The sequence below is a fragment of the Artemia franciscana genome, chromosome 13, assembly GCF_032884065.1.
Source record: "Artemia franciscana chromosome 13, ASM3288406v1, whole genome shotgun sequence".
In the NCBI taxonomy this organism is placed as follows: domain Eukaryota; kingdom Metazoa; phylum Arthropoda; class Branchiopoda; order Anostraca; family Artemiidae; genus Artemia; species Artemia franciscana.
The window spans coordinates 41,871,564-41,898,678 of NC_088875.1; the positions used below are offsets into that span (position 1 = coordinate 41,871,564).

The following is a 27,115-nucleotide window of genomic DNA, read 5'->3' on the forward strand; positions in this document are numbered from 1 at the left end:
TCAAAAAAGATCGAAAGGGAACCGGCTGCAATACCCCTCCATACACCCATCGCTCCCCCAAATACATTTAATCATAATTTTGCTATAGCCATTCTGTCCACCGTTGTTGAAAGGTCTAGTAAATGTGTCTGTAAGGTTGAGCACTTCACCTCCTGTAGCCCTAAGGAAAAGGGTTGTGAGTTATACCTGAAGGTCATATAAGGCTTTTATGGAAAGGATGGTCATATACACTTTGGAGGGGGCTCATTGGATTTGAAATTAGAAGTTCTAGCTCCCCTTTTAAGCGTCAAAGTAATCAGATGGTAAGTAGCCCTCTCCCCTTACGGTCTATTTTCCCCATGTAAATCTGATAAAAATTTTAAGATGGCCATTATTTCAAAATAGTGTGAAAGATTTCATAACAAGAACTTGAGGTTAATAAAATCCCCCACAATCTGTGTCATTGTGGATAATACCCCCTCCCCTAGATCCCTCAGGGGAATGGTTGTAATTTGTGTCCTGGGAGGGGGATATAAGGTATATATAGAAAGGCTTATAGAGAAATATTTTAGCAAAATGATTATTTTAAATTGTTTGAGGATGTGTTCGAGGAAATGGTGGGTGTTGGAAGACATATATATACATATATATATATATATATATATATATATATATATATATATATATATATACTTTTTACATATATAAATATGTATACATGTAAAATGTATACTTTTACAAATTCTTGGTTTGGTCTTCGTTAAAAAAAAAAAATGTTGTGGAATGAAGCTAGAGAATACTTAAAAAATCAAAACTGATATTGGCCTTTCAGTAACTTAATGCTGCTGAAAAAATTAAGTCAGTTTTTAAAGAATAATAGTTAAATTATTGAAGTAAACATGCCTCAAAATTAGTTTTGAAATTAAAAGTACAAAAGAATTTTAATTTTTCTTAACGATTAGCCTTAACCGGAAAAGCAGTTTAGGATTTACAAAGAGATTTTTTCAACCACTCTGACAGCTTAAAAAACAAAATAATTCCAGGTCAAGAAATTTGAGTGAAAATTTCCTAGTTCAAAGCTTCTATTTTTGTTTCTACCTAAATTAGGTTGGAATATGAGATGAAAAAACATTCTTTTATTTATCATTGGCTGGACCATTTCTTTTGCGACAAAAGGTTGTGTTTCGGCAACGTTTGAATAATTGTCTCACAGCAATTTCTAGAAGAAGTACATTAATCTTAAGTCAAAGTTCCGGGTCGTTTTCAAGCAAAATGGCACTCTTGGCCACCAAGAAGATATATGATTCTGGAGTCACTGGCTTAATTAGTCTAATTATATTCATAGTCTTAACTTTGGCCTGTATTGCTGGATTTTCATCAAGATTATTTGCTGTTATTCGCTTTGAAAGCATCATCCATGAATTTGACCCCTGGTTTAACTACAGGTTTGTAGCCTAGCTCATCTTAATTCATATAGGTCCTTTTAATATCCTCAGTTATCTATTTGGTTAAATTCTTGTTAATTGACATCTTGCTATCTCAGAAAGGGTTTAGGTTAGGAAAATGGCACTTTCAGGGATGGGTCCACAGGCTAAAGTATATCCCAGGAAGGTATTCTGAAGTACTTACCTCTGTGAAATTCTAGTCCATTGACTTCTTGCTATCTTGGAAAGTGTTGGGCTAGAGAATTGAAACTTTCAGGGATGTGTCTACAGGCTAAAGTATATCCCGGGAAGTTATTTTGAGATCCCTAACTATACCCCTTCCCCCCTCCTCTATATAACACAGTTTTTTGTGCATGACAGCTTATATTTTGGTCAAATTTGATCCTATATTACTATTAAAAGTGTAAATCCTTGCTTACCTTAGAAAAATTCAACTTTTCACTGTTTTTTAAGCTACTATATTCTATAATTAGTTCACCAGCATTGAAAAACAATTATTACCTTTTATGGTATAGTTCAAAATGGAATGCAGGCATTTAAAATCCCCTGTTTGAAACTCTTATCTTTAAAGGGCTTTTGACAGGGGTAATACAGATAAGACTTTGAACTTTTAAGGGGCTTCTCACTCAAAATTATGATTTGTTGCTACAATTGGGTAAGTTTTATGTTATATGTATCAATAACATTTATTTTGTAAATTGTAATGGCATAGAGAAAGTCAATTTCTTCAAGAAGGCCCAATAATGATTCTTAGAAACCTGAAGAGAGGCAAAACAGAAATTTAGTGGGAAAAATAAGCACAAGTCCTAAATACATGATTGGCATAACTGTAATGGATATGCTCTCTTTGGGGGGGGGGGTTAATTTGAAAAAAATTAGAAAGATGTATTTGTAACTTACAAATGGGTGATCAGATCTTAATGAAGTTTGATATCTAGAAGGATCTTGTGCTTCAGAGCTATTATTTTAAATCCCAACCAGATCCAGTGACATTGAGGGGAGTTGGATGGGGAAACCAGAAATCTTGGAAGACGTTAAAATTGAGGTATCTTTATCTTCAAAATGGGTGGTTGGATCTTAATGAAACTTGATATATAGAAACATCATATGTCTGAGATGCTTAATATAGATGCTTATACAGAAATTACTCTGTATATGAAAGGGGTTTTTCCTCCTCAATGCCCTGCTTTTTGTGCTAAAGTTGGCACTTTCTGTTAGCTTTACTTTTTAAAACAGTAAAAAACTTTAGAGTAAAGAGCGGGGTGTTGAGGAGGAAAAGGCCCTTTCATATACAGAGTAATTTCTGTTCATTTTAAGTTTTAATGTTGCTCCTTACTTTCAATTGAAAACACTTGTTTTTTTTTATTTAATTTATACCATAGTTATATAAATATATTTAAAATTATCAAAATAAACCAAAAATAAGCCCTTAATAAACATTAATTACAACACAACTATTCAGAAAAGAAGTTTTACTAAGGAAAGTAAAGGACCATATTAAACTTAAGACAAGCTTCAACACATTCCTATAATATTTAAAGCTCAATGTTTTGTGAGAAACCAGGAAAGGAAAATATATAATTAATGAAAAAAATCAAATAGTTGAGAAAATGAGAATTTTGTCAGCCAGTAGCAAAATATGAAGATGAAAATCAAGCAAATATTTTGACAAGGACCTCTGAATAATGGAAGTGTTTTCAAACAAAATGAAGTGGTGAGGGTTATTGTGCATGTGTTGGGCCAAGGCAGAATCAAAATTCTTGGGCCTTTGGTGCTAACTATGACTTAGTTGATTGAATATTTGTGTTTCAACAATCTCTCCTCCCAATTGTTGGCGTTTTACCAATATAGAAGATTTAGAAATGTTACACACCGCTTAAAATTTGAAAACTGGTATTTTTCACATTTCTAAATCTCTTTCATAGGGAAATTTCAGGAAACTCTGGAAATCCAGGAAATTTCCAAGGGGGAAGGGGTATTAATGATTTTTTTTTAGGAATCTTTATAAGACAAGGTTTTCAATTTCAAATATTGTTCCACTAGTGGCAGTGGAAGTGGGCAGTGGAGCCCACTTCCCAAGTTTGGGCTCCACTGTTTTTAGGATTAGTTTCTCCTTCTGTATAGGTACCAAAAATTTTATTTGTTACTCATGAAAAGTTTGTCTGGTGATGCTAGACTATCAATAGGAGTGTTTCTGTACTCCAGAAGAGAAAAGTATGGGCCTGTCTTGTGCTTAAGTGCCTTGATGGCTCTCAACAAACTGGGATGATTTTTTGCTTAGTTTGTCCAACTGAGGACAGTGTGGACTGGAAGTCCCTATCTTTGGTGAATGTTTGAAATTTCATGGATGAGAACTGAGAGTCTGACCAAGCTTTGGTGTCCATATCTGCCAAGACTTGTGTTTCCTGGTCTCTTTTCATATGTCATTTAGTTTACTTTCTTTGATAGGCATTGACCTAAAGAATACAAGCACTGCAAGCTCAAATTCTTTTTGAATTTTGTCATCTGTTTGAGTCAAATGTACCCTAGACCATGCATCTGCTACTGGAATATCTTATCCAGGATTGCACAACACACAAGTATTTATCTCTAATGGTTTATGGTCAGTTGTGATCAGGGTCTTTTTCCTGTATAGGTATTGATGAAGTTCTTGCATGCATATGTTACTGTTATCATCTCCTTTCTAATTTGGCTGCATTATTTTTCTGTTTCACTGTGCTGTCTTGACCCAAAGGCAACTGTTTTCTTTCTAATAAGTAACTGGGCACCACCAGCATGCTGAGAGGGTGTCAACAATATGTTTAATATTGCTTCATTCTTGGTCAAAGTATTATAAGTTTGAACATATTGTTTCCTGGATTGTCCAATTTGTTTGCTCAAGAGCATCAGTTCATACAAATCCTTTCCTTTTTGGATAGATCTCTCAGTGACTGGTTCAAAGTTGAAAGGTTTGGGTGTATCTAGAAAGATAGCTGTATGAATGATTAGCCCAATATCCAATCCTTCAAATGCTTTATTCACTTTTTCTTTATAACTGATCTTACACTGGTTTAATACCTAGTGGTTGAGCAATATCTTTCAAATATTGTATGGAATGTTGTCAGGTATGAAGACTCCTTGTCAAGCATCGTTGACCAGCATCCATGCCTGGCATCCAGTTTGAAAAAGCTTTTTGCATCTGTGCATTTGGATACAATGTTGTCAAGCAATGGGAATGAACAGTGGAGATACAAGATCCACATGTTGATGTAAACAGGGTCTAGGTATATACAGAGCGATCCATATGGTTTTTGGACCACTCAAGCTGAATTTACTCATTCTGTAGTTTGAGTCATCTTTTCAGTAATTTTGAGTGCTTTAATGTGTTCTAGTTCTTGTTTAAAGGGATATGGAATTCTCTTTGGAGACTGGACTGATGGGACTGCACCTTCTTGCAAATATATTTTACAGCTTTCTTACACTTTCAGAAACTTCTTTGTAGTCTTCTAATGTAGCCTGTGTTTCTGGTCTTATATCACCCTTGAGTGCATACTTAGTATTAACTTAACAAGACCTAATTCTTCATATTTACTATGTAGAATTGGTGTCTCTGGGATATATTATCCCAGTCCTTCAATATTGAATGACAAGTTCCCTTCACTGGTGGCTTTCTCCCCTTCCCTGTGTAGGTAGTTAGCACATAGTTTATACTGTTGTGTTTTGGTCAGGGCATAATCTTTTCATATTCTCTGTAAGGAAAAACATTTGCTTCATCACCTGTATCAATCTTGAAGATTACATCCAAATACAAATTTATTTGTGAGTAGCATGTCACTCTGCTCGCATAGAAAGGTTGTCTTTTTCTCCAGTAGTAACTCTGGCTTTCAGCTCTTCAACAAGTGTCTTATGTCTAGTTCTGTCTTCTCTTGATATGTTGCTATAAAAATGAATGTCTGACTTTTTCTGGGAAGACTTTTTAACAATGGCATGTTTAATCAAAGTTGTAGGCACAGTGAAAAGTAAAGGGAGAGATCTTTGAACTAATTTACTGGCAATAGTTAGCCTTGGGGGTAGACATTTTGAGGTAGAGATAGGAACAGATGACAGACCATACTGGGGCTCCAAATAGTTTTGAACATAAGTGCTACCATCTGTTGCCACAGGAATGCCTTAAGCAACTAGATTATTTTTCTACTGCTTTCTATTTCATTGCGCACTAGTTTTCTTAGTTCTGTTTTCACTTGGTGGTTGATGTCCATTATTAGACTCTTTGTTTCTGTCTTTACTGTATCAGATGCAATTTGTTTAACTTTGGTGACATGATACTTTGATTCTGCTGCAAGTTCAATAGTTTCAACTTTGACTTTAATTGCTTCTATGCTGCTGTTCAGTCCTTCAGATAAAGTGCTCATTTGTTGGAATAGATTTTATTTGTAAGCACGAAATTATGTTTGTAACAATTTTGGTTACATTATTCATTATAGTGGCAATTGAATTAGCTTGGGTTTCAGTTGGATTGGATGTGTATACACATCCAATCCTGGTTTGGCATAGATCTTGGTTTTGGTCTGTGATATCAAACCAAATTGCCTACATAGATAGCAAGCTAGAATCTATGTAAAGTTCTTGGACAGTATATACTGCTTTTACATAAGCTAGGACTTCACTACATTATCCATGGTAGTAGCAACTGAATTAGCTTGGGTTTCACTTGGATTGGATGTGTATACGCATCCAATCTTGGCTTTGTTCTGTGATATCAAACCAAATGGGCTCCATGGATGGCAAGCTAGATTGTATATAAAGTTCCTGGACAGTATATGCTGCTTTTACATAAGCTAGGACTCCACACTTGCATTCTTTTGATTCATATCTTCTAATCTACTCTTGGTATTCTTAGGGTATACTTTGGTGAGTAGAACCAGATCATGGTCTTTACTATAAATAAGACTTTATAATTCATTTATTTTGTTAGTAATTTGATCTACATTGGCTAATAGGAGGCAAAAGTCAGAACTTACTTTTGAGCAGCCATTGCTATCTGGTCCTTGTTCCTTATGTTCTGTGTGGGTAGGATCAGTAGATTGGCAGAGAGAATTGTCATTGATGCTGGACTGTCAATTTGAAGTAGGCTATCTGATGTGATACACGTTTCAAACTAGGATAATAGAGTAGAACATGGAGACATATAAACACTTTCATCATCATCCTAACTATTAACGCTATTTATAACATATGACAGTTTTACATTTGCATGGGTGTTGGGGTGTGCATTTCTGCACCATCTGGTACTCCTTTTATGGAACTATTTTCCCATTACAAAGAGCAAAGTCTTTTTCTCGAGCGGTAACCCTGGCTTTCAGCTCTTCAGCACATGTCTTGTGTCTAGTTCTGTCTTCTCTTGACATGTTGCTATAAAAACGGATATCTGACTTTTGCTGGGAAGACTTTTTAACGATGGCAAGTTTAATCATAGTTGTAGGCACAGTGAAAAGTAAAGGGAGAGGTCTTTCAACTGATAAACTGGCAATAGTTAGCCTAGGGGGTAGACGTTTTGAGTTGAAGATAGGAACAGATGGCAGGCCACACTGGGACTCCAAATAGTTTTGAACATAAGTATTTTCATCTGTTGTCACAGGTATTCCTTAAACAACTAGATTATTTTTCTGCTGCTCTCTATTTCATTGTGCACCAGTTTTCTTACTTCTGTTTGCACTTGGTGGCTGGTGTCCATTCTTAGAGTCTTTGTTTCTGCCTTTACTGTGTCAGATGCAATTTGTTTAACTTTGGTGACATTACAGTTTGATTCTACTGCAAGTTCAATGGTTTCAACTTTGGCTTTAATTGCTTCTATGTTGCTGTCAGTCCTTCAGATAATGTGCTCATTTGCTGGAATAGATTCATTTGTAAGCACATAATTGCGTTTGTAACAATTTTGCTTACATCATCCATGGTAACAGCAACTTCCAATTCCAGAATTTGTATGAGGGTATACAGACTGCATACAGTCCTTTCACCCCTTTGACTTCAAGATGGCAATAGCAATCTTTCTTTTTCATCCTCTCTTTCCTTCTGTTTGGTTTGTGGGAAGTGCGAGTACTTGAGCCAGTAGTTTAAGGCCAAGAGGCCGGCTGGTACCAATATGGCTCTTCCTACTCACTCTTGCTCTCTTCTGCACAGTAGATCTTCATTAATAAATTGGCTTGTTTTCCATTGTATTTTTCATAGTTTGGATCATCACCCTATAAATTGGCCTTTCAGTATTAGGAGGTAGTTGTAAGCTGATGATGGAGTCAAACATTTCTTCAATCTTTAGTTTTTTACAAATTATCTTAATCTTATTAGTTTCAGGTGCAAGTATATGGCAATCAAAAAATATGTGTTGGGGAGTTTCCTCTGTTGTTAAGTGCTATCTGCATAGTGGTAAATGATATAAATTCCCTTGAAATTGGACAGAATTCAGAAAAAGATATCCTGATTTCAGTCTGTAGTACCACACTGTGTCTTCTCTAGAACGAAATGGGGAATTTCGAAATGGTAGACACTTTATTTGTCCACGGTGTTTCATAATATCTTGTAGGTTCCCCAATTTTGATTCTGGTTGGGGGTCAATGTTTGATGCTTCATTTGCCAGCCTATCAGCAGTCACATTATGAATCAGTCCTTTATGTCTAGGAATATGCTGGAAGCAAACAAAAATACCACATTTATTTAATCTTTGTTGATCATCTCTTATTAATTTTAAATCTGAATCAGCAGCCTCATAATTTATTTTTCTTATTAATTGAATTGCAGAATTTGAATCTGTAAGGATTAACACATTCTTTGACAAAAGGTTTAGTCTGGCCATAGTTTCAAGTGCTTTATGTATAGCAAATAACTCTGCTGACAGAATTGAAGTGTGGGATGGAAAAGTTGCTGCTATATTCAAGGAAACATGAGGAATACACACCCCTGCTCCTGCTCTTGATCCTTTTACTGAACCATCCGTGAAGGCTAGAATATGTTCAGGAAAGTGTGAGGATATCTTATTAGCAAAGAGTTGACAGACATACTGATCTGAATAATGTTACTTGTTTTTAGAAACTAACTGAAGATGACATTCAGGAGCCACCATTTCCCATGGTGGAGATTTTGGAAAAGGGTAACTATCCGCATGTTCACTTTTCCAATTTGGGTAGTCTTGGATAAGTAGCTTTTGGATAAGCAACTGAATTAGCTTGGGTTTGAGTTTGGTTAACTTTACATAGAATCTACAACAAATGGCAACCTGTTTTTGATGTCTTTTTATTAAGTAGATTGTATTCTTCAGTACTTAGCTTGGGACAGGTTGCATACAGCCATCTTCCACACTTATCACAAATTGCCTCTGCAGCATCATCAAGGCCAATACTACAGGCAGCAAAGTTATATTTGTCCTTGGAAGGGCTTGCTTGTACTCTTTTATTGCCTCTAGATTGCATTATGGCTTGATTTGCTTATCATATGGCTTTCAACAAATAAATATCCAATATTGGGGGAAAAAACAAAATGGACACTGGCAACCCTGTGAGTTAAGATGAAGGAGAAGGCCTTGATATATATTTAATACAAAGATCTACTGAAGATCTTCTTATATTTTTACTCCTAGAATCAAAAGATCTACTGAAAGAAATCTGAGCAGATTCAAGTGAATCAAAAGGAAAAGGGATGAATAGTCTTGACTGAAAATTTCTCATTGGCTGAGACTGAAGAAGAAGAAGAAACAACTGCATCAGTTTAAGAAATTTATAATAAAATTTCTTGTGAATATTTATCTCAATTTATTTATCTCAATTTATTATTGGTTGGGCAGTCAACCCAACCAATCGTGCATCAAACCATCTTCTGGACCACACTGTGGTGTTTTTTTTTGTGGATGGTGAAGTCCTCCCTTCACAGGAGTGCAGACGTTCTGGTGTTAAAATCTCCTTTAGTTAGTATTAAAGCTTATTGCAAAAGGCAATGCTTAGAACACCCCCCCCCAAAAAAAAATTCCCCCTGGACCCTACCACAAATACTACCAAAAATATTCCACATCTTGGCTGGTCAAGCTCACTGTCTCAGAGCTCACATGACGTCAAATTCAATGGATAACACAATGGTGGAGATGAGGGCGTTTGTCACTATCCATGATTAAATAAAAAAAACAAGTTTTTAAGTGAAAGTAAGGAGCAACATTAAAACTTAAAACAAACCGAAATTACTCTGTGTATGAGAGGGACTGTTCCCTCCTCAACGTCCCGCTCTTTACGCTAAAATTTGACTCTTTCTCTCAATTCTACTTTATAAAACAGTAAATAACTTTAGCGTAAAGAGCGGGACGTTGAGGAGGGAACAGCTCCTTTCATATGCATGGAGTAATTTCTGTTCATTTTAAGTTTTAATGTCGCTCCTTACTTTCAGTTAAAAAACTAGCTTTTTTATTTAATTTCTGAACGTTTTTGAATTAATGCATGTTTGATTTTGGCTCTCTGCAAATGAATAATTAAAACGAAATTTGTGAATTATTTTTTTTTTTTTTGTTAAATGGCTTTCTCTTAGTTTTGATCAGAAGATTTTGAGAAGAAGGGTGGGGGAAGAGGCCTAGTGGCCCTCCAAGTTTTTGGTTACTTAAAAAGGCAACTAGAATTTTTAATTTTTAACGAACGTTTTTATTAGTAAAAAAATACATAACTTACAAATTAACTTACATAACAAACTTCTATATTTCTTATATTTTTATTATGTATATGAGGGGGTTTGCCCCCTCGTTAATACCTTGCTCTTTACATTAAGTTTTAATTTTGTCCCAATTCTTTAAGATTGACCCCCGAATCACAAAGGCTGTAGAATAAATAGTTGAAACCACTAAAAATGCTTTAGCATAAAGAGCAAGGTATTTATGAAGAGATGAACCCCCCATATGCGTAAAAACCTCTGTTCGTTTTAAGTTTTAATGCCGGTCCTTACTTCCAGTGGAAATCATATTTATTTTTTCATTTTTTTTTAATAGTGCAAGAAAATCCTGCGGCCCCTTCATGGAATTTCTCTTCTCCCATGACAAATTCCTCCAAGGGAAGATTCTCCTACATGGCCCCCTCCCCAACCAAAAAATCCCCCTGAAAAGGTCTGTACACTTCCAAATAACCATTACTGAATGTAAATGCTGGTCTAAGTTCGTAACTTGCAGCCCCTCCCTTGGGACTGTGGGGGAGTAAGTCAGCCCCAAAGGCATGGTTATTATGTTTTTCGACTATGCCGAACAAAATGGCTATCTCAAAATTTTGATCCATTGACTTTGGGAAAAAATGAGTGTGGGAGGGGGCCTAGGTGCCCTCCAGTTTTTTTTGGTCACTTAAAAATGGCACTGGAACTTTTGATTTCCGCTAGAATGATCCCTTTGGCGACATTCTAGGGCCACTTGGTCGATGTGATCACCCTTGGGGAAAAAAACAGAAAAAACAAACAAACAAACAAATAAACACGCACTTGTGATTAGTCTTCCGGCAAAAAATACTAAGTTCCACATTTTTGTAGATAGGAGCTTGAAATTTAAACAGCACGGTTCTCTGATACGCTGAATTTGATGGTGTGATTTTTGTTAAGATCATATAACTTTTAGGGGGTGTTTCCCCTATTTTCCAAAACAAGGCAAGTTTTCTTAGGCTCGTAACTTTTGATGAGTACGACTAAATTTAATGAAACTTTTAAATTTAAAATCAGCATAAAAATCGATTCTTTTGGTGTATGGTATCTATTAGTATCATAAATTCTGATTTTTAGAATTTCGTTTACTATTGAGCCAGGTTGCTCCTTTAGTCCTTACTACAGTTTGTTACCATGAACTGTTTGATGAAAATGAAAATGACTTTCTAGGAGCTCCAAAAAAAGAAAAAAATCTTCTCAATGAAAAATAATTGCCCTCCCCTTGTTCCTACTCCTCCTTAACAAAACCTGGGAATATACTTTAAAATCTCTCCTTATACCCCCTTTGAGATAAATAAGATAACTCTAATAAGGGTTGCAATTTTCAAATTGTTAAAATGAATGTTTTCTTTAAATATGAACCGTGATAGATCTTTGCTAATAGCTCTCCAAGATCCGAACTCAGGTGACGTAACATTTGTCAAAATTTGAGTCCAAGTCATCTTTTTCATCTATAAATTCCCATGAACGTTCTTGCAGTTTAGTCTTTAAAGCTTCAAGGTTCTTTTCCGTAACGAAGTTAGGCTATGTTGAGGGGCTAGACCGTGGAGCCTGCACATTCGGCAACAAAAGATCTGATAAAACTGGGAAATGGTCAGATATATTACTAACAATAACGAAGCTATTCTGAAATGTCATTGACGGAAATATGTTATCGATCAGAGTTGCTGATTTCTCAGTAACCGTTGTGCGTATAGTGACTGATGGTAGTAGTCCAGATGCAAGCATATCGGATAAGAAGTCTGCAGGAAACGAACCCTCGTAGTCTAGGAGATTGACATTGAAATCACCCATGACAACCGTTTCGCACGGCTGGTTCTGTATAGCTTCAAGGATTTCACGAAGGATCTGCAGAAAAGTCACCAAAGAGCCACTAGGGGAATGATATACCTCTCCAATGATCAAAGTACCAGATTTACCAGGATTAATTCCAACAAAAAGTGATTCTAAAACTCCTTCAATGTTCTTAGAAAGATCGTGTCGGACCGTGTATGGAATCGCGTCGGAGATATACAGTACCAATCCTCCTTTACTCAACTTTTTCCTATGTATTTTTTCGCAGTTGTATCCAGGTAGTTCCAGTAATAAATCCGTTTGGTCTGTAACAAACGTTGTGCATATGCCTAAAATGTCGGGACGTGAAGAATCTTCGCATATAAGTTTTAGCTGATCCAGAGATGACGAAAGGCCTTGGATGTTAAGGTGTAGAGTCTGATGGCAATCAGATCGTTTTGAAACCCTACCCAGAGTTGAACTATATCTACAATTAACTAAATTACTAATCCCAATATCACATTTATTCGGTAGAATTCCTTCTGAACTATTTAATAATTCCAATAAATCTAGGGGGCTTTTCTCAAGAACTTTAAGGTTAGAAATCATCCCGGCGGAATCCCTGTGGCCAGACTGAGAACAATTAATTAACATAACTTACCAAAATTTGTGTGGGCATTTGTGGAACTGGACTTGCACTCCGAGGGCACAAAGCAGGCGAAAATGAAACCAATATCCCGACTGGCACTCATGGTTCATTGAAAAAAAAAATATATACGCCTGAAACTAGAACTGCATTTTTCAGAACTAAAACTAACACACAAAACAGGGAGAACATGTGAAATGGGGGAACGCTGTACTATAGAAAAAACAAAAGAAAAAAAATATAAGAAACAGGATGAAAGAAAAAACAAAAAAAAACGTGAAGAAAAATTCAGCATTCTTAGTCATTTTCAATGAGACAGGGAGGAAAAAAAATAATCATATGGCAATGAAAGAAAAAAAAAGGAGGTGGAACACGATAATCAACTTCAAGTATCGTTAATAAGGACACTCTCATCATTATCACTAATGAAGATTTCAGACCAGTATTCATTATCGTTGTTCCTGTGTTCTAGTCGAAGCGAAGCACCAGCCTGCTTGAGCTGAATAGATTGATAACTGGTTTTAAGGTCCTTCATCTTTGCAAGGAGCTTGGCCCGCTTAGTATTTAGCTCTGGAGGCAAATCAGTACAGATTCGGAGACCAGAACCTTTAAAGTTTTTTACGAGTTTTATGATCAAAAGGATATCATGATCAGAGCTGCATGTGAAGAGAACAGGCGGGGCTGAAGTTCTGTTGGAACGATCGGAGACACTTTTTTCTTTTAGTTTAAAAAGCCTGGAAATCTTTATTTCCTCAAATTCAGAAGAAATTGCAAAAAGATGCTTTAAATATTGACCAGCCAAGCCAATCCCCACTAGAGATATACCACTGGAGATTATCAGGAGTATTGTTAAATAAGAATAATCCAATTTTGTTGTACTTCCCTAATAAGCACCTTTTTAAAATTTATCATAGAATTTGGTCAGGCTGAAATGGGCTTAATTTTTATACGTTTTCATATCAGTTCCCTAATTCTCTTTGCAGGTATTGTAATTTAAAAATTAAGCAATTGACCATTGCCTATTTGAATGTAATATGCTGATATCTGCACAGTATATCCTGCAATATAAACTGTTAAAGTGCTTGAAACACCACACAATCTCACTATCAGCTAAAAGTCTATCTGACTATGCCTGCTCACAGAGCTCAGAACTAAACGTTTATCTTCTTGTATTTCAACTCCAAGAATCGAAAGATTTACTGAAAGAAATCTGAGCAGATTCAAGATAAATAAGAAGCAACCAATTCAGTAGCTCTGTTCATCTCGAATCAAAAGGAAAAGGGCCTAATAATCTCAACTGAAAAGCCCTCGTTTGCTGAAACAGAAGAAGATTCACTGAAACTTGAGGTTTCGTTTACAAAAAAGTAAATAAAGGGAGACAAAGGCTGAAATCCCATAGGGGTTTAAAACGAAATTTCAGTAACTTCAAAGTCCAGGTAAATCGAATAAAACACTAAGGAAAACCACTTAAAATGACACTGAAGGCAAATAAAAGTAAAAATAGCACACAATATGTAGGATAATGTCTTTATCTCATAAATTGGGCATATAATCCTGTTTTCAATTTTCACACAACAATATGCTGCTCCAATTGCAGCTGCTGATTCAATTATGGATTCATTTTAGCTCAAAACGAATATGAAAACCCTGGAAAACATCTAGTATATGCTGAAAAACCTGTGCACAGTCTTAGACGCAAGCCACACCCTAAGAGACTATCAGTACTTAAAATACCAGCCTTATTATAAAGGCATAAGCAAGATGATTGTATTAATGCATATAAACTGATAAATAGGCTATATAAGATACCTTTCCCTTTTGATCCAAACAAGTCTTCTAGTCTCATGGCTGTAGAATAGTCTATAATTTCTATGGATTCAAGACCATATAAGAGACTTTGCCCTTTTGAGCTAAATAAAAAAATAAATGCATCACAGGATATACCAAGTCAGTCCTCTCAGCACATCATCTTAATCCATTTGCGAGTCTTAAGGTTGTCTAAATCTGTATTGCTCTTGAGTTGATGTCTCCCAGTAAAACCTCCACTGCCTCTTCTCCCACTCCTTGTCAAGATGGCATTTGGAAGAGTGGATAAAGGGAGTCCTGACAGTTAAGTCCTTCAATTGATTCCATTGGTTTGTGTTTCTTCTTGAGAAGTATTTTTGACATGTTCTCAATTGGGACCTTAACTTGGGCAGCTTCTTATAGTGTCCTCCTGTATAATAGTGGCTTGTGCTATGACTGCTGCTGAAAATAGTAGAGATTTTTTCTTGAAATTTATAGATGCGTTTCAAATCACTTTGTCTGTATCTGTAGACAATTGAAGTAGCTCTAGTTGCTTGAGGCGGTCTTGATATAAAGCCAATCATGCCCTTTGTTGCAAGCCTCTGAACATTTTTAACAAGCCCCACATGTTGCCTATATAAAAGACCAGCAAGGCACATGCCAAAATCAAGATGAGTCTAACAAGAGCTTAAATACTTTTGTGAAAATTGTTTGCCTTTTGGCTACTGATGGTCGGTTTTAATGGGCCAAGACTAAAATTTGCATGGGAAACAATGTGCTGGGATGCCTGTGCAACTTTAACTTGTGTTTGGTGATGATACAAAGGTCTCTTTCCTCCTTACTACTCTCTAGCTACTCCCTTTTTTAGTGATGGCATGCAATTTGAGCTGGTAGCCATCAGTTTGTTAGACCAAGGTGCAAAATACAGTATTTAGATGTATGAAAGTGGAGGAATCAGTCTTTAGACAAATCCTATAACCTGCATCATCAGCAAGCAATTGTTTATTATTATTCTGAATATCATGTCAAGTTTTCAAGTTTACTAGTTTTCAAGAAGCAAGTGGTCCTCATGTGTCCATTTAAAACCTAGGAAACATTATCATTACAGAAATTTCTTTCATGGGGTTAATGAGGTAGAAAATGCATCTATTGACAAGTAGACTTGTGTTTCTTGAAGCCAGTTTGTGTCAAGGGTTTCAATTATAAACTTTGGTAAGTTATAGGATATAATTTTGAATCATTTTTTCTATCACTGCCTAGGTTAAGATTGTCAGTATGTGACCATGTAGTGGTGGCTTATCTTTAGGCTTTTATTTTTGAGGATTAGGGGTAGCATAGAAGATCTCCATATCTTGGAGAAAATTGACTTCTCTAAGGCCTTATTGCAACAAATTAGGAGTTCAATGAAAGTTAAAAGCTTTAGCAAAGATGATTTAATTTTAGCTATCCTGTTTTAGCAATAAAATGAATATGGGTAGTGCTACGGGTGCTGATTAATGGAATGCTTTAATGTACATATTTTAAATATATGCAAAATGCAAAAACTAATGTTTCTTCTGATGTCTTTATTTCCCACAAGGAAGCACAAACAAAGGAATTCATTTTAATTTATCTGGGAAATCCAAAGAGAAACTCATATAAGCTACCATCCAATTCGTTACCTTCGTTTTTTATTCATTTATCTTTTATGCTTGAAATTAAAACCACATACATGAACATTTTGGTAAGGGAAGGGAGGGGGAGCCTCCTTCACTGGCTATAGCTCTGAATAGATGCCTTTAGGGCTGATTATTTTGCCGTGTGTCGAAATTAGCCATTTAAGATAGATCATGCCAAATCTAAGGTATTTATAATCTCAATTCCACATCAAACGGTTATCTGTGAATAATACATAAAAAATCAAACAGTTTGTAGTAACTAACTGTAGGGAGGAGCAATTTGGTTCAAAAGTAACTTGAACTCGAAAAAAATAGTTTCGAAAGCAATTAATACATAAAAAAAATTGGCTTTTTATGATGGTTCCAACTATATAAAATTCATTAAGCATAGGATTACTCATCAAATGCTATGATCCTGAAAAAACTTTGCCTGATTTCCAAATTCAAGTGATCTTAATGGAAGGTGTGACATTGTTTCAGTTTATCAGAGAACTTACTATAGAGGATTCAAGTTTTTATCTACAAAAATGTGGAATTATATATTTTTGGCCAGAAGACAATCATGGATGCATATTTATTTCTTTTTTGTTTTTTATTCGAGGTAAGATTGGATCAAACCAGTGGTCATAGAAGATTGGGAGAGGGCTCGTTTGAATGGAAATTAAAGTTCTACTGCCCTTTTAAGTGAAAAGATTGGAGGGAAACTAACCCCCCTCTCCTGCCCCTTTTTCCTAAAGACACCTGATCAAAATTTTGAGATATCCATTTGATTTAGCATAATTGAAAGTTCCAAAAATTATGGTATGCCTCTGTGAATGACTTGATCATTCACAAGAAAGGGCTATAAGTTATGCTTATTTGGCCATCGTTTAGATATTGTATTCGATATTGGGAAATATACGAAATGTAACAGGGAAAAATTTCTACAGGGAGGAAAGTTTTTGGGGAAAAATTTCCACAGGGCAGGGCGATTTCCTGGTATGATTAGAAAAACGATCAGAAGCTAATAAATAAACAAATTTTTTCAACTGAAAGTAAGGACTAGCATAAAAAATTAAGACGAAGAGAAATTTATTCTATAGATGATGGAGGCTGCCCCTTCCTCATCCCTTGCTCTTTACTCTAGTCCCAATTGACTTTGACTTTTTGTCCCATTTCAGTTTGACTTTTTGTTCCAATTCTTAAGAATAACTCCTGAAACACAAAGGCAATTGAATTTGAATGAGAAGTATTTTTGAATAGCTTTGATGCTACAATACTAGTATAAAAAGTGAGGGTTGATAAAGGGTACCCCCCTCCCCCTGTATACAGAGTAATTTCTGTTCGTTTTAAGTTTTAGTGTTTCTCCTCACTTTAGCCAAAAAGAGGCAACTTTTGTTTGCTTTGATTCAGGGGTTTCACAAATACATAGCTATTACTGTAGTAAAAGAAATAAGTATGAAGATATATGCCGTGTTACCAATGCTTTGAAATTAACTCTTCCAGTTTTCTTCCAACCAAAATCGTATCATGAGAGATTAATTTGAACAGATATCTGATTCATAAAGGAGCAAGTAAAACAAAAATGCACATTACTTGAAAAATTGTACTGTACCAAAAAAATTTCAGTTTCACTGTATTGTACCAAGACTTCAACATTGTTCTAAAAACAATACAATTTAACCGCGTTGGCAATGCTGCATGGATGTTATAATCAGTAGGAATGGAAATATCTAGGACCAGTATTGTTTTAAAGAAAGCAGTGTTGAAGTTTGAAATATTTTGATGACCAAAAAGAGATCTACTCATTCTTTTGTTTCAACTGTAAAATCTAACAAATAGATAGCTTTTAACAGAGTTCAATTAATAAATACTAATATGCATCTGATTATCAAATGTGAGTTCAACTAGTGGCGTTTAAAAGAAAGTATTATTGAGGTTTAACAATTCAGTGACTAAAAACAGGTCTATCCTGTTTGTTTTAACTCTTAAGTTGACAAATAAATAGCCACCAAAAGTTATTACTGGTAAAAGAAATGAAAACTAACATTTATGCTTTTGTACATGAGGCCTATTCTGTTTGTTTCAACTTTAAAATTTGAAAAATATATATATCTATAATTTGTTATTACTATAGTAAAATAAATAAATGCTAAATGCTATTTTTTTCATTATTTGAAATGAGAGTATTGACGTAATCTATATATATAAAAATAAGTTGTTTGTGTTTGTGTGTGTGTCTGTCGAGTGACGTCATGTTTGTGTGTCGACTGACGTCATGTTTTCGAGTGACGAAATTAAAGACCGGGACATCGGGACACAAATGACGACCGGGACACCGGCACATAGGGAATATAAATGACGACACTCAAAGAGAAAGCGACCGGGACACAAGTAATGTTCGATTAGCAATCACCATCAACAAAGCACTGGGACACAAATGACGACCGGGACACAGGGAGTATAAATGACGACCGGGACATAAGTAAAAAAAAAAACTCAAAAAAAGGTAAAAACTACAAAAAAACTAAAAAGAAAAAAAAAACTAAAAGCTAATAAAAAAACTAAAAAAGCTAAAAAACTAAAAAAACTAAAAAAGAAAAAAAAATAAAAAAGGAAAAAAAAATGAAAAATAAAGGAGAAAAACAAAACTAAAAAAACGAATGTATACACAGACCGGGACACCGGGATACAAATGACGACCGGGACACAGGGAATATAAATGACGACCGGGACCCAGGGACACAACTACAACGGGGACGCCGGGGGGCACAGGGGGATATATAAATGACGACGGGGACACAGGGAATGTTCGATTAGCAATCACCATCAACATAGCTCAAGGTCAATCATTAGAATCATGAGGTATAACTAAAAAAACTAAAAAAAGGTAAAAAACTAAAAACTAAAAAAAAAGACCAATTCAAAAACGAATGTATATACAGACCGGAACACCGGGATACAAATGACGACCGGGACACAAGGAATATAAATGACGCCCGGGACACTCAAAGAGAAATCACAGACTGGGACACCGGGACACAAATGACGACCGGGACACAGGGAATATAAATGACGACCGGGACACAGGGACACAACTACAAAGGGGACGCCGGGGGGCACAAGGGGATATATAAATGACGACGGCGACACAGGGAATGGTCGATTAGCAATCACCATCAACAAAGCTCAAGGGCAATCATTAGAATCATGAGGTATAGATCTGAATACGGATTGTTTTCCATGGACCATTATATGTTGCATGTTCAAGAGTCGGTAAACCTGACAATCTATTTATATGCACAGACAATGGGACAGCAAAGAATGTTGTATATTCGCAAGTTTTACTTGGTTAAAAACATATATATATATATATATATATATATATATATATATATATATATATATATATATATATATATATATATATATATATATATATATATATATATATATATATATATATATATATATATATATATATATATATATATATATTCACAGGTGGGACATAGGGACACAACTACAATGGTGCGTAACTAATATGGCGCGTAACGACTTACGCGCGCGGGGGGGCTTGGGGGGGGCGAAGCGCCCCCACCAACTAGGTGTTGGGGTGGCGCGAAGCGCCACCCCAACTGCTAGTTGTAAATATTTATGTTAATAACTCTGATGGTAATGTTTGTTGAGAAAGTGTTTATGCCTACCAAAAATATCTTCTATGATTTTAGTATTGTCTTTCAGTGCATGTTTTCTTTTCTGTCTTTTGCAGCTATGTTCTTTATGTTCTACTTTTTACTACTTTTACTACTACTTTACTACTTTTTACTACTTTACTACTTTTTACTACTTAAAATAAATCGATTGTACAGTTACAGTTAGAAATGACAATGTTTTAAAAAAAAATGGCTGAAATTAACTGAATTCACTGCAGTAAATTTAGGTAAAATAATAGAAATAAAACATTATATTGGCCAGTTTCCTTCCTTTTTTTGTACCCCATATATTCTCTTTGATGTAATTTGGCCGTCCTTTCATTTGAACTTGAGCAGGCCTGCTGTAGTATGTCAAAACATTTAAAGAAGAATAAAATATGTTGAAGCAAAACAAACCAAGGGGAATAATCTAACCCTCAACCCGCTGCTCCTCATTGGCACACATTAGACTAGCTTCTGTAAAGAGAGATGTCTCTTCTCTGATACTATTATTTTTTCCGAATATTCTGGAATGCTATTCCAGTACTTTATTAAAAGTCAAAAAACAAGTGGACATGCAGCCTAATATAAGGTGTTGGGAGTCTTCCTGGGACACGTGTATTCTAGTTGCTCTGCTCCGCCGCTGCAGTACAATGACTCCTCTCCTGAAGCAGAAAAGTTTAAGCGCTGGGTGAATGAAACTTTGAGGATTGGATATACAGCCCAATTTAGGGCCTGTAATAGTGTTTTCAAACTCATACCTAAGCAAAATTTGGATTTTAATAGAAGAAAGATAATATTAAAAATATAGCTTTTTAGTTTTTTTTGTGATTCTTCTTTAAAAGTGTTAATTTTGCTTAAACTCCAGCTCAAATCCTGAAAAAGACACTTCCAAAGGATCCAAGAGGAGCAGACATTAAGCCTAATTTGAAAATGCAAAATCTTGAAGATAATCTATCTGCCTCTTCATAGTTTTTCTGTATTTCACACTATGGGCTGATATCAGTACTCTTGTGGCTTTGGCATGTATGATTTGCTCATTTACAGAAAAAATTGAAGATAATACACTATCTTCAAGTTTGAAGACTTTTATGTCTTCACAGTGCGTTTCATGTTTCTCAAGTGGAAAGGAGGTGGAGTTAAGAATCGAGAACTTCTTCCTGGACACTAGTTTGGGCTTTAGATCAATTCCTGCATGTTTCACTTACCCAACTCAACAACTGTCCAAATAACAGATTTGGTTAGAGCTGTTCTACTTAACTGTTACTAATGGTTTAGTTTTTAGTTTTATACATTTTTTCTTTTTTGTTCTTTCAGAGCTACTGCTCATATGGTTGAAAACGGCTGGTACAACTTCTTAAACTGGTTTGATGAAAGAGCCTGGTACCCACTAGGAAGAATTGTTGGTGGTACTGTATACCCAGGATTAATGATCACATCTGGCGCCATCCATTATGTGCTGCATACTTTGAACATTCCAGTGCACATTAGAGACATCTGTGTGTTTTTAGCACCAGTTTTTAGTGGTTTAACTGCTTTGGCCACATACTTTTTAACCAAAGAACTGTGGTCAGTTGGTGCTGGACTATTAGCTGCTTGTTTTATTGCCATCGTTCCTGGATACATCAGTCGCTCTGTGGCAGGAAGCTATGATAATGAAGGAATTGCCATTTTCGCATTGATGTTTACATACTTCTTGTGGGTGAAGTCCGTGAAGACAGGCTCTGTTTATTGGTCAGTGTTGACGGCCTTATCCTACTTTTACATGGTTTCCGCTTGGGGTGGCTATGTGTTTATCATAAATTTAATACCACTCCATGTCTTTGTTCTTTTGCTGATGGGAAAGTGTAATGAAAAAGTCTATGCTGCATATAGTACATTCTATGTAATTGGTACATTGCTGAGTATGCAGATCCCTTTTGTTGGATTTCAGCCAGTTCGTACTAGTGAGCATATGGCATCAGCAGGTGTTTTTGCTTTAATTAATGCTGTTGCAGTTCTGAAATTTTTGCAATCAAAACTTAAAAAGGCTGAAGTTCGGTATTTTTTCACTGTTGCTGGATTTGCTGCTGCTGGTATTGTTTTTCTAACTGTTGTTGGATTGACTTATGCTGGTGTGATTGCGCCATGGAGCGGACGATTTTACTCCCTCTGGGATACAGGTTATGCCAAGATTCACATTCCAATTATAGCTTCTGTTTCTGAACATCAGCCAACTACATGGTTCAGTTTCTTTTTTGACTTGCATGTGTTAGTTGCTGCTTTCCCTGTTGGACTCTGGTACTGTGTCAAGGAGGTGAATGAAGAACGGGTATTTATCGTTCTTTATGCTGTGTTTGCTGTATATTTTGCTGGTGTTATGGTTAGACTGATGTTAACGTTAACACCAGTTGTCTGTATTCTAAGTGGTATTGCTTTTTCCAAGCTCTTAGGATTGTTCTTGAAGGAAGATGATGATCAGAAAGATGAAGGTGGATCTGATGAAGATGGAAGTGATAAGAACAATCTTTATGACAAAGCAGGAAAATTAAGAAAGATGAAACATGAGCAAGTGAAAGAAAATGAAGGCCTTGGAGTGAACGTACGAAGTCTTGCTCTTGTACTATTGATGATGGTATTGATGATGTTTGCTGTGCATTGCACATGGGTGACATCAAATGCTTATTCAAGCCCAAGTATTGTCTTAGCGTCGTATGGTCAAGATGGAAGTCGTCAGATTATTGACGATTTTAGAGAGGCATATTACTGGCTGTGGCAGAATACCCATGAAGATGCCACAGTAATGTCATGGTGGGACTATGGTTATCAGATTGCAGGCATGGCAAATAGAACCACTTTAGTTGATAATAATACTTGGAATAATTCTCATATTGCTTTAGTTGGCAAAGCCATGTCATCTAATGAAAGTGAAGCATATAAGATTATGACTGAATTGAACGTGGACTATGTTCTTGTTATTTTCGGTGGTGTTATTGGCTACTCTGGTGACGATATTAATAAATTTCTCTGGATGGTGCGAATTGCTGAAGGTGAGCACCCTAAAGATATTCAAGAAAGTAATTACTTTACTGAGCGGGGTGAATTTCGCGTTGATAATGAAGCATCTGAAACCATGTTGAACTGTTTAATGTACAAGCTGTCGTATTATAAATTTGGTGACTTGAAGATGGATTATCGTTCTCCTGCTGGATTTGATAGAACCAGAAATGCAGTGATTGGTAAAAAGAACTTTGAACTAACCTATCTAGAAGAAGCATATACAACTGAACATTGGCTTGTAAGAATTTATCGTGTCAAAAAACCTGATGAATTCAATCGACCTGAGTTGCCTTTAGAATCTAGGAAAGTTGCCTTGAGTTCTGGCTATGTCCCAAAAAAGAGTAACAAAAGAAGAAAGGGTAGTTTGAAAAACAAGCCTTTTGTTGTAAAAGGCTCTAGGAGATTTTATTAATTAATATTTTATGTATCTTTTTTTTATCTGTGATTTCTGGATTGTTGTAAGCTGACCAAAACTTTGCTCTGAGACAGCTGGTTGTGTCTGCTTTTTGTAGAGGGATGGGTTTTAAAAATGGCATGGCAAAATATCCATGAATTTTTTTTTTTGTAAATTAAGAAGAAATTTTTTTTAATGGTAATATTATGATCCTGGTTTGAAAAACTTAAGTTTGCCCAATCTCCTTGACTAAAATATAAGAAGTTGTAAAAAGAAGAAGAAAAGGTGCCACTACCAGCTAATATGTAATTGATTCATACATCTCAATACCTTTTGAAGATAAAAAAAAATAAAAATAAAAAATGCTAACTAGAAAAAGTAAAGAAATTGAAAAAACAGAATATTAAAAAAAACTTACAATTTATATTTTTTAGAGGAGTCAGTTGCTTTGAATAATTACTAAAAATGCATCAGTTATGGCAAAATATATTCAATAATCTAAATACAATTAAAAGCAGAGAAAATAAAAGGATGTGAAAACAGTTCACATGCAGAACATTTACTTTATTTTTGAACAAATTTAAGTAATTAAGAGTCAATATAGAGAATGTCTGCTTTATTTTAAATCATTTGATGCACATCCCAAATGTTTAATATCTTGCTTTTGACCATATTTTGCTTTTGTAAATGCCTACTTCTCAACTAGGAATAAATTGACAAATATTTCTAGAACAAACTGTTCCCCAAAAATTAATATTTATATTTATCATATATAAAATTCTATATGTATTTATACAATTCGCATTAACATTATACACATTAATGTTATACCATATAAAAATTAATATTAATATACAGTATTCAAGTACACATGCAGGATTTTTCTTCGAGGTAGGGAGGATCGATGATAAAAAGAAGTTACTTGATATTTTGAATAAGAAATACCCAGGACTTCAGAAATTTCTTATGATTTTTTTAGGGGGGGTGAAGCCCCATCCTCCCTGCGTGTCTCGCTGCTAGTATTGTACTGTTTTTCAATGCAAGTGTAAATACACAGTTTGTAATGAAGCTTAATAGTTTTAAAGGGGCCTAGAAATAATGTACTCTTTGTTTTCTTTTTCTCCTTAATACTGAAATGTCTGCCAGGGGTTTATCTACCTACGGTCGACTAATATTCTACAAGTTTCTCTGTATTGAGGCAGTGGGAAGAAAGTATTTTCGTTTCTTCATAATAATCTAAAGGGAAAAAAAGAGCGATTTCTGTTAGTGAATTAAATGCGGTAAAATATTTGAAATAGAGTTAATCAAAACGCCCAGATGTAAGTAATAGAAAAGGCCAATATAAAAATAGCACCAACCCGGATAAAACGGATATTTGCTATCTCCTGGTTCTCACTATTTCTGTTTTTCTTTATTTTCTTATATTTTACTTAATTTTCTTGGTTGCTGAAGACTTAAAGACTTTTTATCCTTAAAATTTTATTTCTGAGGATATCCTTCAAAGAATATTAAACAAACTATTATCTATTTTGCTCAGTGACTGAAAAGTTTACTCGTTTTTTCTTTTTTCCTTTTTTGTTTGTTTTTTTGTTTTTTTTACTTGTTTTGGTTGGTCTAGCCAATGTAGTATCATAACATATTTGAGTCTTCACAGTGTAGAGTAGAAGTCCAAATCTCAAAATTGTTACGAAGCTAGGCGTCCTTTGATTGATTGGGCTAAGTTTAGATTTGTTATGTATCTTGTCATGTTTCTTAGGTTTGCTAGATCAATCTAACGCTATTTTGACACGGTTTTTTGTTGCAGTTTAATCTCAGTTCTTTGCGTCCCTTTTTTGCATAAAAATTCAGCAATTAAGATTCTTAAAATATATATTTAATTTTTGAAATTAAAACTATTATTAATTTTTTCTTAGCCTAAGAAATTTTACTGGCTTTTTTTTTACCTTTTTAGACCAAAAGGAAAACTTGATTTTGTGCTTAATTGAATCCATGACACTCAAAGTGTCGCATTGATTTTATAATTTCCTTAATGTTGTGCTTGCAGTTAAATAAATAGTTACTCCAATTAAATTTGATCTTTGAGCCATTACAAGCTTAAGGTCAAGTATAACTCACTTCTTCCTCAGATGTTACCGCCTAAACAATTTTCTTTAGGTAAAACTACAATTTTTTGTTCTGTACAGGCATTAAAAAACTCTTTCTAGTGTTCTACGTTGATTAATTTAAAAAAAAGAATTTGGGTACATCGGTATTGTTATGAAGCTTTTATAATATGCTTACACTTCTAAACCATCTGATTAGATGAAGTTAGAATTAGTAAAACCTGAATTAGTAAATTAGTAATTATGAATTAGTAAAACCTGATGGATGTTTAGTTTTGACTAAGTCATGCTAGACATGCGGAACTCCAAGCTTGAGAATCTAAGCAAAAGTACTGTCAATATAAGAGATGTCAATTGCTATTTGAGGCTAAATATTTTACAGTAAATTTCTTATTATATTGCTGTATTATATTGCAACTATACGTTCTATGAGAGCCTAGAGTAATATATGGTTGTCCAAGAGGAGGACTACAGTTCCTGAGAAGAAAAGTGGAGATTCTTTAATTTTTAGTTGTGTTTGGTTTGCTTTATTACTTAAGTTTCTAATTAGCCTGCATTTTTAGAATCAACAGGAAAAGGAATACCTTTATTACATGCTTCCAGACTCTCAATTTTTATATTTTGCTTTTAAAGATATAGGTCCATAATATGCATATATTAGAAATATATGTGTATATCAACCTAAGCTTATTAAAAATGTCGGCTCAGTATTAAAGTGAATCAAACTCAGGGGGATAAAAGGTAAATCCTCCCCCTTTCTTGAAATTTTTGTCTGACTCGTAAAAACGTAACAAAAATGTATGTAAACACATTTTTGATGCTTTCCTGGCTGTGGCCTTGTTAAAGGGGATAAAACACCTATTCGAGGGCATGCATTTTCATTTCAGTCGTTAATTAAGGGGGACAGAAATTATCTGTCCTTTCTGAAGTATGTCCCCGTTTTGTTTTGTCTGACTCCGGTCTCAGCACCTTGGAAGTCTGGCTTAAGGAATCTCGTATCTGGAGTTCTACCGTCTGGAATGTATTAATCCCAACTGTTTCAAACTGACCAAGGCTTGTAAGTACTTATGAAGGTATAAAATTAAAAATGTTCTCTGTGGCATCAGTTTTGGCAGTAGAACAAAATGTAGTATCACGTTTCCATTTCGGTCCTAGAAGTCCACTTGAAAAAACTAACACTCCAAGATAGACCAAAAAATTACAGCAAAGTTGAAACCTTTATACAGATGGGACCTTTGTATTGAAATAACTACTGAACTTGTTGTTCATTATTTTCTGGTTTTTCAATTTCTTGTTTGGTCAGATTTTGAATTCTTCTATCAAAATGTTTATTTGTTTTTCTATTCCAGTCTATATTCATGATAGGTTCTTATGTCCATTTAAGTATTTGACAGGAGTGATTTAGTGCTTTTCATATCTTAAACACGAAAGGTTACGGCCAGATTAATGTCAAAAAATGGACGGACTCAAATTTTTATTTTATTATAAAAATTTCTTCTTCTTAATATTTATTTTGTATGCCCTTGATGTTTTATACAGAGTTGTATCTGCTATAGAAGTTTTGAACACAAGAATGCGTTGTAGTCACTTTGAATGTTTTGTTTGGGTAATTGGTTCCAGTGCTTTTTGATGATGTCTTGTGAAGTTTTGAAAATAAAATTTTTTTTCGAAGAAATTTATCATTTTGGTTGATTTTGTGTTCAGAAAAATAAACGAAATCAAAAACAATTTTGTTTTGGTGCTTGAATAGGATTTTACTTCCTGGAAGGGGGGGGGGGTAACTTCGAAAGAAGCACTAATAACAGGCAAATAATATTGGAAACCAAAGCAATTGCGGGGGGAAAAGTAAAAGTCTTGAGGCCAGATCATTTTTCTTAAAGGGGAGGGGGTATCAAAGAATGTTCCTTGGCAGGCTGGGAGGGAGGGCCAGAAACT

General features: G+C 35.0%; 1 protein-coding gene across 1 annotated transcript; it reads left to right on the forward strand.

The window, feature by feature from the left end:
- The first annotated feature begins 1,204 nt into the window (after positions 1-1,204).
- On the forward strand, positions 1,205-26,908 carry LOC136034953 (dolichyl-diphosphooligosaccharide--protein glycosyltransferase subunit STT3B-like). The gene is made up of 2 exons (XM_065716498.1): positions 1,205-1,424; positions 20,963-26,908. The coding sequence occupies exons 1-2, from the start codon at positions 1,252-1,254 to the stop codon at positions 23,094-23,096; spliced, it is 2,307 nt and encodes a 768-aa protein (XP_065572570.1). The 5' UTR covers positions 1,205-1,251; the 3' UTR covers positions 23,097-26,908.
- The last annotated feature ends 207 nt before the right edge of the window (positions 26,909-27,115 follow it).

What these genes read in the sequence shown, in the direction of transcription:
- LOC136034953 (XM_065716498.1), top strand. Translation starts at nt 1,252, where the DNA reads ATGGCACTCTTGGCCACCAAGAAGATATATGATTCTGGAGTCACTGGC. An exon ending in GACCCCTGGTTTAACTACAG is followed by an intron (nt 1,425 to 20,962) that starts GTTTGTAGCCTA and finishes TTGTTCTTTCAG; the next exon opens with AGCTACTGCTCATATGGTTG.